Below are 17,117 nucleotides of genomic sequence, written 5' to 3'. Positions count from 1 at the left end.
CAAGAATATAACTGAATAGGTTTTAATAAATTTAATTAATGAAAAATCTTTAAAACGTGTTTTACTAAATTATACTCTTGGCATATTGTTTTCATTAAATTATGGGATCAATTCTGAATTTTTAATCTGTCAAAATAATGTCATTTTAATAAGAAGTCGAGACTAAATTCGTATGAATTAAAAAAATGAGCTTACGTTGAATGATATTCGGTTTACTTTTAATGATATTTAAAAAATTTTTTAAATGATTTATTTCAAAGAAAGAAATTATTTGACGATGTATAATTGCAAATATTGAACTATACAAAATATCATACAATTTAAACTATAAATGTAAAAATTTTAAATATTAATTGACCTTATTACCAAATGAATATGTATAAGCTTACGATATATAATTTATAATTGTGATTGATATATTGAAGTAATTTTTTTTATGACTAAAAATAAATGGATTTATAAGCTTTTAAAATCATTACTTTTGCAATAATAATTTTGTTTAAATTTTGTTTTTACTAATGTTTTAATAATATAAAAACATAATCAAAATAATATATGGAAAATATGTGGAATTTATTTGAACTTAAAGTAATATTTTAATTGAATATTTATGAATGTTAGTAAAATCTAGTTCCGTCATTTCGCAGTAAATATGAGTTGAAAAATTGCGAATAATAACAATTACGTTAGAAACATTGATTGACTAAGCTTATGAATTTGCATTATGCAAATTGTTATAAGGTTTTTTTAATTGGTAACCATTAATATAATTTTATTAATATAATTATATACAATTGCAGTGATATTCTTTTTCTTGCTGCTTGTCAAATTCTCGAAGATATATGTTTAAAAATTTTGTTTGTATATGAATGATGTATGAGAGTATAAAGACTTATTGTTTTTCTTATTTATGGCCAAGGATAATTTTTAAAGGACACAAAATTCTGACTTTAAATTTCATTATGCATAGCATTTCTATAGCAGCAATGCTATATGAATAGAAATTTTAAAATTGATAAGTTGTACACGGTATAGTACTGTGTATGAATTCGAGGTATATGACATTAGTTGCTAAAGTACGAAAAGTAAAGGGTAGTATTGCAATATTGATCATATGAATTCCAGTATTTTTTGTATAGTGAGTAACGTTTGTTCAACACTTATACATTAATTATTATGCATAGTGACAATTTATATTTGTTAATTCAATTCAGTGAGTCGATTTTTTTTACTAAATGTTCTTTTTACTTTCACAGTTCGTTTCTATAATAAACCAATTCGTAAAAATTATGTCTTATTTGTGACGTAATTACGTGCTACTTGCATCTAATGAACGCAACAGATTTTATTTCTATGAAATTTAGCTTTACTTCTTTGCATATAATTGTGCATATAATTTTTGTTTTTTTTTTATTACATATTTAATATATAGTAAAAATCCTTTTTTATGTCGATAAAAAATAAGTTCTAAAGATATTATAATATTTAAAACATTTTACAAATAATATTTATTATAAAGCTGTAATAGAGATTATATTTTATACAGAAATAATTATATATAAATGCTATAACTTAATATACTTTTTATTATTTATAATTATATTACATATAACTCTGTTTTATTCATAAATATACAATTCAATAATACATATCCTTATATTTAATTTGAATATAATGTAATATCTAAAAACTTTTTTATAAGAATTGACTCAAATATCAAATAAATTTTTTTTCATAGAAATTAATATAAGAAAGTTAGATATTTGGCAAAGTTATAAAAAAGTTTTGTAATATTGATTTTATATTTTATTTTTCAACTATAACATTTTTTATAATTATTTTTACTATTATGAAAATTGAAATTATATCGACAAATGATTTGCAATCTATAATATAAATAATATTCTAGTAAGTATAAAGTAAACTTCGAAAAAAAATAAAGTTATGAAAACAGTTTATCATAGCATAATCATCTATTCGTATTCATAACCATCGTTTCGTATTCAGAATATTTTCTAATTACGAACACAATTAAAGAATGATATTTATATCAATTTTTATTATTAGAGTTGATTTATTATACGATTATTTATTTTCCTAAAATATTGTTTGAAATTTAAATAATGAAAAAATTTAATAGATTTTTGTAACAAAAAAATAATTTTTAATTTGACAAAATTATTAATAATGTTTGTAGTAGATGGATAAATATTGTTAAAATTTTATCAAAAGTAGAATTAAAAAGTTTAGTGATATATGTTTGTGATTTTTAAAGTTCTCATATTTTGGTTATATATTTTATTCTGTATTAACAAGTTTTCATTATCGTTTGAAAGATATTCTTTCATCATCAAAAAAGTACTACATAATAATTACACCTTATAGTGTTAAAGAAAAACAAGAATACAACCTTTGATCCTTTGGGCTTGAGTATGTGACATCATTTTTTATATGATAGAAACTTTCGCATCTTGTACAAAGATTAAGAAAAAATTTAGTGAAAATCGTTTATATGCATTAGGGAGGCAACTGTCTTCATTATGTAATCGTCATAAATTTTTGTTAAGACAATTATGATTGTTTCTTGCAAATTGATTTATTCTTTTTTATGAGCTACGAAGCGATTTGAATGCATAATAAAAATAAAGATTAAACTAAATATAAATTCGCTCTTTATTGACCGAGAATTTACTTTGAAATATTAATTACATAAAATTAATAATAGAAGTTACAGTTCTTTAGTTTACCTATTACTAGTGAGGAAAGAGAAATTATACGATTAATTATAATCATTTCTCCTATATCATTTATTTCATCCGATGGACATAAATGATTTCATATTTATAAATCTTTTATTTGCTTTTAGAAATATTATAGATCTTCTGAACAAATCCTAATTACTTAATTATATTTTAATAGAAAATATAATTGTTGTATTGTGTTTAATAATTATTGTTTTAAATTGAAATATTTATAAAATACTGTGAGTGAAATTCATAATACATTAATATTGGCAAATAGGAAAATATTAAAAAAAATTTATTCATTTCATTGAATTTTCTAAATAATACATATAAGATAAAATTTTTATTATTATTTTGAGATGCTATAATTTTTGAAGTACAAACATTTTATTTAGAAACAGTAATTTTGAAAACAATTAATATTTATATTACTTTGGAAATATACATGTATATTGATTGAATTATCAGCCTCATGATAAAAAAAATGTAATAACACAGTTCATTAATAATTTTTGTACTAAAACTTAAATTATAATAAACATAACTTAAATATTACAAAAAATTATAATGATAAATTTAATAAATAAATGGCAAAATAAATATTTGTTGACATTTTAAAACTATATATCTGTGTTATATAAAAGTTTAATATTTCAGCATTAATAAAATTAATAGACAATTTTTATATAAATATATTATATTAAGTGATTAGAAATTGTATTTAATATTCGAAGTAAAATTATTATTTTATATTATTTGAATTTTTATACAATATGTAAATTATATGGAATATATTATATTTATAATGATTTGAATTTAGTTTATTTTTTCATAAATATTATTCATAAATATTAATCACATATTTATACCATGAACATTTGTAGTTTATTATATATAAATTGCTACGACAGAAATTATCTACAAAAAATTCTAATTTTAATTAATTTTAATTAAAGTATTCATACTTAATTTTTCATATTAATGTATATTTTTAAATGTAAAGTAACACAATGGATTTAATAAATATACAATATTTTAATATTTTTTATTCAGTTATTAATATATATAATTAAAATTAATATATTATTAAATATATAATTTTTATTTTAAAATCCAGAAGTTCAAATTTTAATTTCTAATATCAGCTTATACAAAAAGGATGCCAAGTAAGAATATAATTTATAATTTTTAAATTGAATGAAAACTAATTATATAATCAACCCTGTTAATATCAATTTTTATATCGGCGATGTATAATCATTATTTAAGTATATAAATTTATCATAATTTATTTGATTATTATATGCTAAAAATTAGATTCTTAAACTGAAAGTGAATTACAGATCATAAATTCTATCATAATCTTTCTCATGGTTATCATCAATTTCAACTAATTGTAACACATTATTTGATGAAAATTCTATTTTATTTATTTATAATGTTTTTATATATTAAGCTTAAAGGTGCATATTTTTATAAGTTACGTTAAAAATAATCTCGAGCAGAATTATTGTACTTTTGAGCATAAGTATGGAATAAATGTAAAATTCTAATTATAAATTATGTATAACTTGGATTTTATGTTATATAGCTTTTGGTATAATCAATTTATTGCAGTTGATTATTAATTTAGAAAAATTGTAAGCAAATATATATATAGATTATGTAAGTTATGAATTTTTAATTATTAAAGGTTCGAACACACAAATAATTCCTGAAAATAATTATTAGTTTATAATTACTAAACTAATTATAAGTTTCTTAGATAAGACATCGATAAATACAGGTTCAAATATATTTGCTTAATTTTATGAAATCACTAGCATAAACTCATTTTCATTACTTCTAATCATCTCAATGAAATGTGATTCCATTAAAAAGCGTCCGATTCATGATAATGTATGACAATAACACTACGCAACTTCAAGGTATCGTAGTCATAAATGAATGATTTTCACTTATAATTAAGATCATTTATTAATGATCAGTAATATCCTTTTTTTAATTTATGTGCTACCTTCGGTTCTTATTAATCAATAAATTTTTAAGCATTCATTAAAAAGTGAAATGGTTATTGGTTATAAAAAAGTAGTCTGTTTTTACTGATAAATTAAAAGATATGATGTATTTATTGACAAGATAATATTATCACGTATAATATATGTTATTTTTTAATTAATCAATAATCATCCATGCTCTCATATATTAAATAATAAAATAGTTTTGGCATATGGCACAAAGAATATATTTTTTTAAATTAATAAACTATTTTATAAAATTTTATATCTAATATTATTTAATATTATTTAAGTAAAACATAGTATATATAAAAAATATTTTAATGTAAAATTATATATCTCTATATATTTATGCTTGTGTTTCTCTCTCTCTCTCTCTCTCTCTCTCTCTCTCTCTATCTATCTCTCTCTCACTCTCACTCTCTGTAGGTGTGTGTACGTATAGTATGTAATTTAATAAGAAATAAAAAAGAGATTGTAAAAAATGCTAATGTTTATAAAAACTAACTATATTTAAGTTTTAATTATTATAAGATTAACTATATTTTTGTAGAGGATTTTTTAAATGGTATAGTTTTTTGAATTGTAATAAAATGAAAGAGTGGAATAGTATATTTTAAGAATTATTTTTTCATTTCAAATTTCTTTAGTAATTTATCTTGTTAGAGACATATTTTAATTCATATAGAATATGTCAATATTTTAAATCATATTAAATTACTATATTACTAAATAGTACTTGGAATAAGCAGTATAATATTCCCTCAAAAAAATTCTTTTGATTAAATTAAATTACATATCAGTTTCTTTAGCCAAAGGTTGGAATTTATAAATTATATAATTTATTTTTCATCATCTAAATGTTTATTAAACTTTAGTTTTTTACAAATTAATATGCCGTATTAAACTATAAGCATAGCAAGTAATAAATCCATTATAAGATATGTTTGGATGATAAAATTATTTTTAATGTTTATTTTATCCTGTAAAAGTATAGAATTATTTAATATATGAAATTAAAAATAACATCTTGATAATACAAGTATCTAAGGTAATCTGAGATATTAAAGACAAATACAATTTATTAAATATTGTTGTTCATTTAAACACTGACCGTAATGTTTATAAAATAATTGAACTAATAGTACATTTAAATCTGAATAACTGATTGTTCATACTTTATCAACAACTTATGATTTGAAAATTAAATTCTAGATATAAAAAAATTGAAGAAAAAATACAATTTTAAAATATAAGGAATAAAGTTATGGACTTTGAAAAATATGAAGTAATCTTTCTATACGTGCGTATAACATGTATATGTGGTCCAACTCCCCCTTTCTCCTTTCTATTTATTATTTTACAGTTTTCATAAAAATAACATAATTAAATAATTAAAAAAATATTCATTAAATAATTTCCTTTTGGAAAATCGCTTCAATTTATCGTAAAAATTAATATTTTGATAATTTAATTAAGTAAAAAGGATGAAAATAATAAGAAAAAATAAATAATAAAAAATAAATAATAAAAAATAAATAATAATAACTAATTAATAAAAACTGTAATAAAAGAGCGAAGCAAACATGGTATTAATTGTTAATGAATTATCATCAATCTAATTAATAAAAGATTATTATTTTCCGATTTTTCGAAAAGGTTTCAAAAAGGTTAAAAAATACTTGAATTGTCTCAATTATTCTACTTACGAGTATTGAATAAATTATTTTTATAGTTAAGGTATCATTTGGTGCAATGGATGTAACACTATGTGAATGAGATTTAATTCTAATGTATGTTCAAGTGCAGCAATTATAATCACCTTAGGTATTTCGAAGCCTTTATGAATGTATAAAACAACCACAAAATTTATTACGTATACTGATTGTATTAATCTCGTTATAATATTTTTATAGTTCAGTCATTTTATGAAACTGAAAATAGAAATACTAAAGTCATATTTATTGCAAATAAATAACTATTACGTATTAATTTAATTAATATTTTTTAGTTAAAAAAATTGTTATTATTAACTGGTGTTACGCATACATATACTATTAATTATAATTCGTAGTAATACAGTATAACATTTTAAATGTACGGTTTATTGACATATATGATTTCTCATATATATAAGAATTTCATTTAAATCATTACACCTATTATACAGGCATATCAATAATTAGAATTTTAAATATTGTAATATTTTATTAATTAAAGCAATCAATTTTTACTAATTTCAAAATAATATATATGAAATTATCTAAGAATAAAATAATGTTAATTTTTTAATGTTACGTTAAAATTTTTAAGTACATAATATCAATTCTTCGACCTGATGATGTAATGAGTAAGATTAAAATTTGCAACTTTATTATATAATTAAGTTTAAACAGTAAAACCTATTAAAAGAATAACTAATACTCGTGTTTAAATATTTTATTGTTCAAATAATTATATATGGGATTGTAATTCATAGTTTGAAAAATCTGAGGGAATCTAAAAGCATCGTTATTAATTTTATTACTTTTTATTATTTTGTTACTTTTTTATTTTTCAATGAAATTAGATTAATAATTACATAATGTTAGATGCAATTCGTTTGATGCAAATATTTTAATTTAATATTATTAAAATACATATTTAAATTTACATTTTAAAATAATATTATTTCACAATTATTTCATTTAATTTAACGAAATTATAGTAAAGTTACTGATGTTATATAAATTGAATTCTTTTTCATCATCGGTTTTTTGCATGTGTCTCCTTATAAATTAAAAGAACATTATATTTACTATTATAATTTATATCATTTATACAACAAAATTGAAATATACATATACACTTTTAACGCAATTTCTTTATTAAAGTGAAAATGTTATCATTAATGAAGTAATTTATATAAAATAACGTATTATGTTGTCTTACGATTAAAATACATTAAATTTTATATTTAAATAAACCAATGTAACTTTATAATAACAAGTTAGTGTATATCAAAATTTATTAATAAGATATATCATTTTTCATAGAAAGTTTTTTTGTACAATAAAATTTATACTAAAATTAAATCTTAACTATTTATAAACATTGAACTTATAACTATTACAAAGAATGCTATTTTTCTTTTGAACGAATATATATATATATATATATAAATGTTATCAAAATTTTATGAAACTTACCAATAAATTTGTTAAGCAATCTTTGCATTTATGTCTATTTACATATGCAGTTTTTTATGTCCATATATAAACAGTTTTTAATAAATGTATTTTAATAAATACATAAATTATATTAATAAATATAATCATTGAAATAAATTTCATATTAATATAGAATGGGATGCTAAGGTGGAATAAGACTGCATATATATGCAGAATAAAAAGTATGTAAATATAGTACTGTACTAAAATATTATGTAAAAGTTGTATTGGATGATATATATAATTGAAATAAGATTTTATCGTTATATTCATTTCAACTTTTTCAACAAATACAAATTAAATAATAACATTTATAATTGTACTTACAATCGTAAAATAATAACTATATTTCTGTTAATATAAGTAAATAATACTGACTATTTATCAGCATAGTTAATATGGTTATATTTGTTTAGCGATTAACGAGAAATGATGTAATTAAATTAAAATTGAGTAAAAAATATAATGAAATAAAATTAATTTAATATTTTTCATTATTTTCAGCGATGTGGCGCTTCTCATCAGAAACTCTTGTCTACAAAATGATTCGCATCTTTCTTTTTCTGTGCATGGCGATCTTATCCTTCGCCCGATGCAGCAAGGTAAAACCATAATATTAATAGATTCATTACTTTTATAGCAATTATAATAATTTCTAAGATAGTTTTATTTAAAAATAATTATTTGCTATATTCAATTAAATAATTAAAAAAATTAAGTTTTATATGTAAGTTAATAAAAAAATATTACAACTCATTAATTATAACAATCTTAAATATTGACTAACAAAATATTTTATTACCTTTAATACATTGAATATATTAAATAATTTAATTTTTATATAAAATATTTAATGTTATTGTTACTTCAAATGAAAATTAAATAAAAATGTACAAACAGAGTGTGTTTAAAAAAAGTAGTTACATTGTAGAACAAATAAAAGAATAACACAATAAAGAAATAAAAAAAATTGTTTTTCGATATAATTACAATAAATATTTTTAAATTTATATAAATTAATTCAAAAGACTTATAAAATATTTATGATGTATAAATATATATAAATTATTATTTTAAAAAGTATTACACTAACAATTATTATAAATAAACATTATTCTAACAGATAAGACGTATTTTGGAAATAGTAATAAATAAATTTATAATGAAATATATGGCAATGATTTTATTAAAATGTGATTTATGATTTAATTATAACTTTATTACAATTTAATTGAACAATATATAAAAGAATATATACTTTCGCATTCGTATTTAAAGTGAACTATTTATCTAAATTATATCTTTGAAAATATAATTAACATCAAGTATGGACTTTTACGAATATATTTTAAGTTACTTAATAATAATTGTGATTGAATAAAGTTAAAGTATATAATTGAATATAAGTAATTAAATTATTTATGCAAAAAAGTTTTATATAATTGTTTTTATTTAAAAATGACTTTATTTATTCCAAACAAAATCATATTATTCAGAATAATCATATTATTCCTGAATAATTAAATTATTAATTCAAAATAATCATATTGTTCGTGAATAATTAAATTATTGATTCAAAATTTCACTATGTACTATTACAATTTAGTTGATATTGAATCGTCTTACTGCACTATAAATTGTATGAATAATTTAATAAATCAAAATAAAAATAAAAATAGAAGATAATAAAAATTAAAAAAAACAAAGTTCAGAAAATTATTGCAAGCAGTTAATTTCAGAATTATAGTGATTATCTATGTAAAGTGTACATCAAATTTACTTACTATGAATAATACTTATTATGAAAATTTAATTTAAAAAATGTTGAGCAGAAAATTTAGTAGACCGCTTCTGTTCTAATTATAGTTATTTCCACGTTCTTACTTTCGTGCATTAATAGTACAATTCTTAATTGTAGAAATATAAAAATATATTAACATTTATGTTAAAAGAATCAAACAAATATAAAACATCTGGAAGAAAGTGCACTAATGCAATATTGCAGTTCTTACTTATTTTGTTAATTCTTAATTCAGTTTTTCTCTTAAACAGATTATAAAAATACAAAAAAATTAGATTATAGATTATAGACACATTTGACTATGTACAACTACATCTGTAATGAAGAAATAGATTTAATCTGCGTCTGTATTTTATTCTAGTTTTAAGTATATTTGTCTCAGCATTGTTTAATCAATATATTCAAATAAATTCATTATTAATAAATTCGATATTAAATTTTCGATTAGTAGATTAAACAATTTTTTATTTTCATAATCAATAATAATATCATTAAATATTATAAAATTAAATTTGAATATCATTATATGATGAAAATTTCTTTAATAAAACATATTTGACATAAAATGTTCTATTTAATGACAATATCGTTAAGAGCTGATTGTACTTAATTTATAATTTTTTCAAACAATTTTTTACTTACATTATAAAAAATAAAAAATTCTCAGTCTTTTAGTTCAAATTAAATTAACTTTTTAACATTGATTGATGGATTAAATAATGAAATCTTGGTTAATACTATAAAAATTATATGACGGTATTTAAAATTTATTAAAATGACATCCAAATTATGAGTTATCATTATAACATGAATGATTTAGATTTACTTGATATTTATCACAATTCTTTAAGTTACAATTTTTTAATTGTAAACAATATAAAAATATTTTTTTATTTTTTCATGATCTAATTTAATTACTTAGTGGAGATTTGTTCAATTACGTATTGATTAAAAAAATTCTAGTAATATTTATCCCATTCTTCCATAAAAAAATTTTTGAAAATTCTGAAAAAAATCATACTTTTAAATAATAGTATTAATTGGAAACTTTGGAAAATGAAAGTATTTACAAATAAAAATATAGTATTGCAAAATTTTTTTTGTAGTTAAACCATATTAAATAAAACGTGATTTGAAAATGTTTAAATATATTTAATTATAATTTAATATTTATTATATGTACTAAATAAATATAACAAATATTGTTTTGAGTTGTTTTCCATGGAAAAAATTATAAATATTTGGAATCTATGATTTCACTTTTTTAAAATTCATTTACTTTTCTTAAAAAATAATTTGTCATTATTGCAATATTTAATTAGTTCGATTGCTTATTAGCCAAATAAAATTTCATACAAGTGTATAAAATTTTCGTATTCTATAAAGAATTAAATTCTTAATTAAGATAAAAATTAAAAGCTTTTAGTATTAATAGGTAATGATTTTTATTAATTCATAAATGTTTAATCTGCAATAAATTGTTAATAGTAGTTTGTATATAGTTTGTATATAGTAGTTTATATATAGTTTGTAGAATAGTAGTTTGTACGATTGTTAAAAATAATTCTTTACAACACAATTGACATACATACAATGACATGTATATATATAATATATAAGATATAATATAATTCGTGCAAGTACATGTAAAAATATCTACGATCGCTTGTATTGACAATAATTGTAAAAATTCTTAAATTTTTCATTGCAAATAAGTATAATAAACATTTTTATATTTTGTTTTTTACATAAACATAAAATAATGTTGAACTATTTAGAACGAAATTTAATAAGATTATAATTTTTAATTTTTAAGTTTTTTAAGGCATTTTGTAGTTTTTCATTACAACAAAAACAAAATGCTTATATTATAAATTGATTAGAAATAATATCATAGATATTGATTCTAGTTTAGAAATAAATTTTGTAAATTAGCATGTTTAACAATTATTGTAATATTATAGCAGTATTCTTATTATACTTGAATTTATTTTAATATTTAAAATACTCATTTTTAATAGTTTCTTATATTAATATCGATTTAATTACCATTAAAATGTTTTTCATTTTGTTTTATTTTTTAATTCTAACTGCTTCGGTTAATATTAGCATACATTATAAATAATGTTATTCGCTAAGTTTATTAAGATAAAGAAATAATCTTTCGGCAGTAAGTTGACAAATACCAAAAATATTAGCAAGTCATTCATAACTATTGGAGATAATCGATTTTATTCACATCCAGTTTACAAAAAATATATACGATATATATTTTACGAATAATTTTTGTGTGTAAAAGAGAAATCGAAATTTAAAATACGACAGTAAATAAAAAAATTTTAAAAAGGCATATTATTATATATTGTTTATATATTCTTTGATAAATGTTTTATGAAAATAGATTAAATAAATTATTATTTTGAAAAGATATCTGTAATATTTTATACTCTTTATTCATGTAAATATTAATAAAACGTCAAAATAGAAATAACAAAATTTAAACATAAACACATTATAAAAAATTAACAAAATACTTTCTTATTTAGTAAAATTCTTAATAAATTTCGTTTTATGCTACTTTGAAATTTTAGTTCATTTTCGGTAGTATAAAATATGATTCAAATTATTACATGTATAAAAAATAACAATAATATTTAACAATAATATTAAATTTTTATATTAATAAATTATAAATATTTTTATACAGACATTTTTCATGTTAAAAAATCTAATGGTATTGTAATAGTAATTTAACATTATGCTATTATAGTTGAATCGGTACTTCTAAATAATTAAATATTTTTTTAATAAAAAAATATTATATACTTTTTTATATAAATTTTATATTTTTAATTATGTTTGTAAATTTTTATGAATGTTATAACAATAAAGCTAATCAATGAATTATAATATTGTTTTTTTCTTTATTTAGATTCACGAATACATGACAAGAGAGGAATTGCTAACAGTATTTCAAGCAGGACACGAAGCTGGTAAGCCAAATGACGATAGAATATAGTAATATTATTAAGAAAACTAAAAAATAAATAATAAATTTTTATTCACATTTGTTCATTTATGTAAGATTTACTAATAATTGGTTGGCGATAAGGTTATTTAAAGTTTATTGTTATTAAAAAGTTTATATTTCAAACAATAATAAAGTAATATAATAAAGACATAATATAAATAATAACTATATATATATTTTATACTGCAATTTATATGTAGATGTACAATATATATTAAAGGAAACTTTAATATTTAGATATATTACTCATAGCAATTTGTTAAAATATGCATTTTAATAAATTTTTCAATATCACTTACTTCACAATAATAATATCGTTATTGATAATATTTATTTAAATAATATAGAATGCTATAATAAAAATTTTCATTTATATATATATATATATAAAAATTGGTATGGAATGAAAAATATTTGATATTTCATACTTATGAAAAATAACTTTTAATCAATAGCTGTAAATGAAACATTAAAAGAAATTACAAATATATGAAAATAATTTAAAAAAATGAATTTGTTTTTCAAAGTATATAATTTTGCTATAGATATTTGTTGTTTATTTATTGTTTATTTATCTGTTATTTGTTATTTACAATCAACATTTTATGTATATAAGCATATATTTTTAAATTCTTCGTTAATAGTATCTACTAGTATCATATGTATTAACTTACTTATACAGACATTTCTAATGTTATTTATTAAATATGTATTAAAAATATTTTTAAACTAAAACTTAAAATTATTTATTATATTTTTTTAAGTATAGGGAATTGATTAGATGAAATTTAAAAGAGTATATATACAGTGCGAAGTTATGCAATGCAAAGGTAAATTTGTACAAGTAGTATGTTGAGATAATATGTGAAATTAGTAGTATACTTTAAATGTTAATAGGTAATAGACATAATGATTTTTTCTATTTGTAAAGTCATGTAATAAAAATTCAATAGTATATTAATATAAAAAAAAATTAAAATACATGTAGGTATTATTAAATATATTACAAATTAATTTAAAGATGTTTTAAAATGATAAAAATTAAATTTTTAAAAATAATTTTTAAATATTTACATTTACATTAAGAATATTTACATTAAGTTAATCAAATGAATGCTTTTTGTTCATATATAATATATGCATAATTTTATTAATAAATAAACAAATTAAATGTAAGTATTAGAAAAGATTTTTATGAAATAAATTTTTCTTAAAATGCCCAATATTGAAATAACTACATCGCTCCAGATGAAGTGTAGGATATATACTCTAGACAATAAAGAAAGGACTAGACAAAGAGATATAAAGGAAGAACGATAAAGAGAAAAAGTCGCGGCAGGGTCATCGACTACGTGACTCAGACGTCTCGTAATATATAATAGCAAGATGGAATCCTTTGGAAAGCAGGCACCTAACACTAGTCAACGTTTTATGAACACACATTTTTCTTATGCGTATGGAGACCACAGCGTTAAATCTTTATTTATCGCTTTGAATCATCGACATGAATATTTCAAAGAAAAAAATCGTGCGCACGTGCCTGCGCTCTCCTCTAGCGATAAGATCAAGACTACGAGTCACCTCCTTCTTTCCAATTATTTTCACACTGTTTTTTTTATTAAAAATATTGATATCAATAGTAATTTTTAATATAAATCTTCATTTAACTTTAAAGTCATGCATGACTCTTTTATAATTGTCTTTATCTTTTGTTATTTTTTAAAGTTAAACGAGGGTTTTTAATAAATTTAATATTTTTAAATTGGGTAAATTAGTTGTTTCTGACATTATTTATATATAAAGCTATATATAAGAATGCTATAGTTTCCAGTCAAGCTACAAATGATTGAAAACAGTAAAAGAATTTTTTAGATGTTTTAAAATTTTTCTTTTAATATGCTAACATAGATAACATATACTTCGCCTATTATAATATATTTCATACTATGTATGATTTATTGGATCTGATTAACCTATACGATTCCGATTTTTTGATAAGAAACTGAAATTATTTGTGGTCAAGAATGTCTTATTAGCATTTTATCATTTTATTTCGCATCGTTAAATTTTAAGTACGCCTATAGCTTTTTGATTTTAAAAGCTATTAAACTTTGGGAGAAACGATAAATGAAAACCATTTTATTATATTAATACATTAAAATCAAGAATATATTTTTATGATCGTCAGGATATCGACTTAATATATTATTTAATATTTTACTTAAAATATAATTCGAAAGAAAGATAAATTGATTAAGTAGAATTAATATAATCAATTCAATTTCGAATAATGTACATATATGAAATTTTATAAATAAAATTATATTAGATAATTATCAAATATATGAAGTATGAAAGTCTTACTAAAATCATTTAATATGATAATTGGAAGTTATTATATCATTTATATATATCTATATATCTTGAAAATTGCCTAAAAAAGCGTAATTAGTGTAGTGTAGATCATACTGAAATATTAAAACCAATTAAAAAACTTTTCTATTTTATACAATTAAAGAAAATAACGTTCAAATATATGCTAATAATTACTTATTTACAAATTTTGGTAATTTAAAAAATAATTCAATGGTATACAAAGTAATTATTTGGTAATTTATTGTAGTTCCAGTTTATGAAGTAGTACCAGTTCTACATTCATTACACAAGAGAAGCCCGGAAACATGGCAAGAGCTACATCTGAAGGCCTTTGGAAAAAGCTACAAGCTATCCTTAAAACCAAATAATGGACTTTGGTTAAGAGGGCAGTTACCAATGTGGTCAGTCGAAAGAAATGACTCCAATCATGATGGTTTGCATTATGAACGGATCCCGGAAGTATGTTTGCTTGTTTTTTTCATTGCTTACTTTAATATTATTGAATTATATAGTATTCTGAAAAGTTCTGTAAAATTTCCAATGATATTAGAAAAATGTTAAAAATACTTATGTTTAATTTTCATCTTTTAATTATATAACTTCAATTTAATATTGTAATAATACTATTATAAAATTGGTTAATAAAAGAAAAAAAATATTCGAATAGACGGTTTTAATAATTAATGTAGTATAGTAGCTAATTCATAATAGTAAAGTAGTTAAATATTTTGCCTGAATATTATTTTTATTAACAGTATACACTTATTTTTACAAATTTAATAACAAATATTAATTTCCACTTCAATTATTAGCTGTAAAATATTCATTTTTAATATTCATAAATCTAATATTCCAGTTTTTTAATTATTTAATATTCTTATTTCGATTTAATGTAATTGTAAATATTTATTGCATCGGTATATATTAATTAACATATTCTTAAAAATCATTAATTATTGTAATATTACAATTTAAAAAAAAAATAATTACATAAAAATGTAAGATAATATTTTTTTCAAGACAATATTTTTGTAGTATTATAAAACAGTTTAAATTTTAAGCATACCATACTTATATAAAATAGAATGAACAAACATAGAATATCAATATTATAATATATAATTTGAATACTATCAATTTATATCATTTATTTATGATTTGTATTGGCAATAACAATTTGTTAATAACATTAAATTTTATATACTTTTAGAAAAATAAAATATATTTAAAATAATAAACGATAGTTTTTTAAGTATCTACTAATTTTCTTAAATATATAAATTTGCTTTTTATAAGTTAAATTATAAATATTTTTTAAATACATGTTTATAATTGTTATTAATGAATATTTTGAACATTTTAATGCAGTAAGTTTTTATTACACAAATAAAAAATTTGAAGGAAATTTTTAATTTATGTATTTATTTGTTTATAAATTCTTGTATAATATGTAATTTATAAAGTTTGTAATTATGTTGAATTTTGTTTAATATGATAATCAGTATGTATTAAATTAACTAAAAATAATTTCATTATATAAATTAAATTATAGCAAGATACATTCTTATAAAATTTATTAGTAATTTTATTTATTTTTGTAAAACTATAGCTGTAAAAAGATAAAATGTATTTAGAAAACTTGTTGCTGTTTTTTTTTAAATAGAAAACTTTTCATTTTTTAGCTCCTACTTCTTAGTTTTTCTGCTTTAAAAAAACTAAAAATTTAGGAAGGTCTTTTTTAGGAATTTAGGAAACTATTTTTTTTTTATGAATGTCAAATCATCGTTACATATATTTATTTATTTATTATTGTACAAAATATGTTTGTTATTGGCTTAAAGATATTGGCTAATAATAAGTGTATGTTGGTGATGAGTATGATTAATTATACTTTCTCAATTACATATAGTAGGAAAGACTGAAATATTAGATTTCTGA

At 19.1% G+C, this 17,117-nt stretch overlaps 1 protein-coding gene across 2 annotated transcripts in view; it reads left to right on the top strand.

The window, feature by feature from the left end:
- Positions 1 to 17,117, top strand: part of sona (sol narae metalloprotease) — an 84,446-nt gene that overhangs the window by 50,225 nt on the left and 17,104 nt on the right. For both annotated transcript variants that reach the window (XM_011504660.1, XM_011504661.1), the window contains exons 2-4: positions 8,476 to 8,573; positions 12,705 to 12,765; positions 15,427 to 15,638. In XM_011504660.1, the coding sequence (XP_011502962.1) occupies positions 8,478 to 8,573; positions 12,705 to 12,765; positions 15,427 to 15,638 (369 nt within the window). In that variant the 5' untranslated portion in view covers positions 8,476 to 8,477. The remainder of the gene's footprint in view (positions 1 to 8,475; positions 8,574 to 12,704; positions 12,766 to 15,426; positions 15,639 to 17,117) is intronic.

Source organism: Ceratosolen solmsi, unplaced genomic scaffold (genome assembly GCF_000503995.2).
Source record: "Ceratosolen solmsi marchali unplaced genomic scaffold, CerSol_1.0 scaffold58, whole genome shotgun sequence".
Taxonomy (NCBI): Eukaryota; Metazoa; Arthropoda; class Insecta; order Hymenoptera; family Agaonidae; genus Ceratosolen; species Ceratosolen solmsi.
This window is presented reverse-complemented; position numbering and strand designations above follow the sequence as displayed.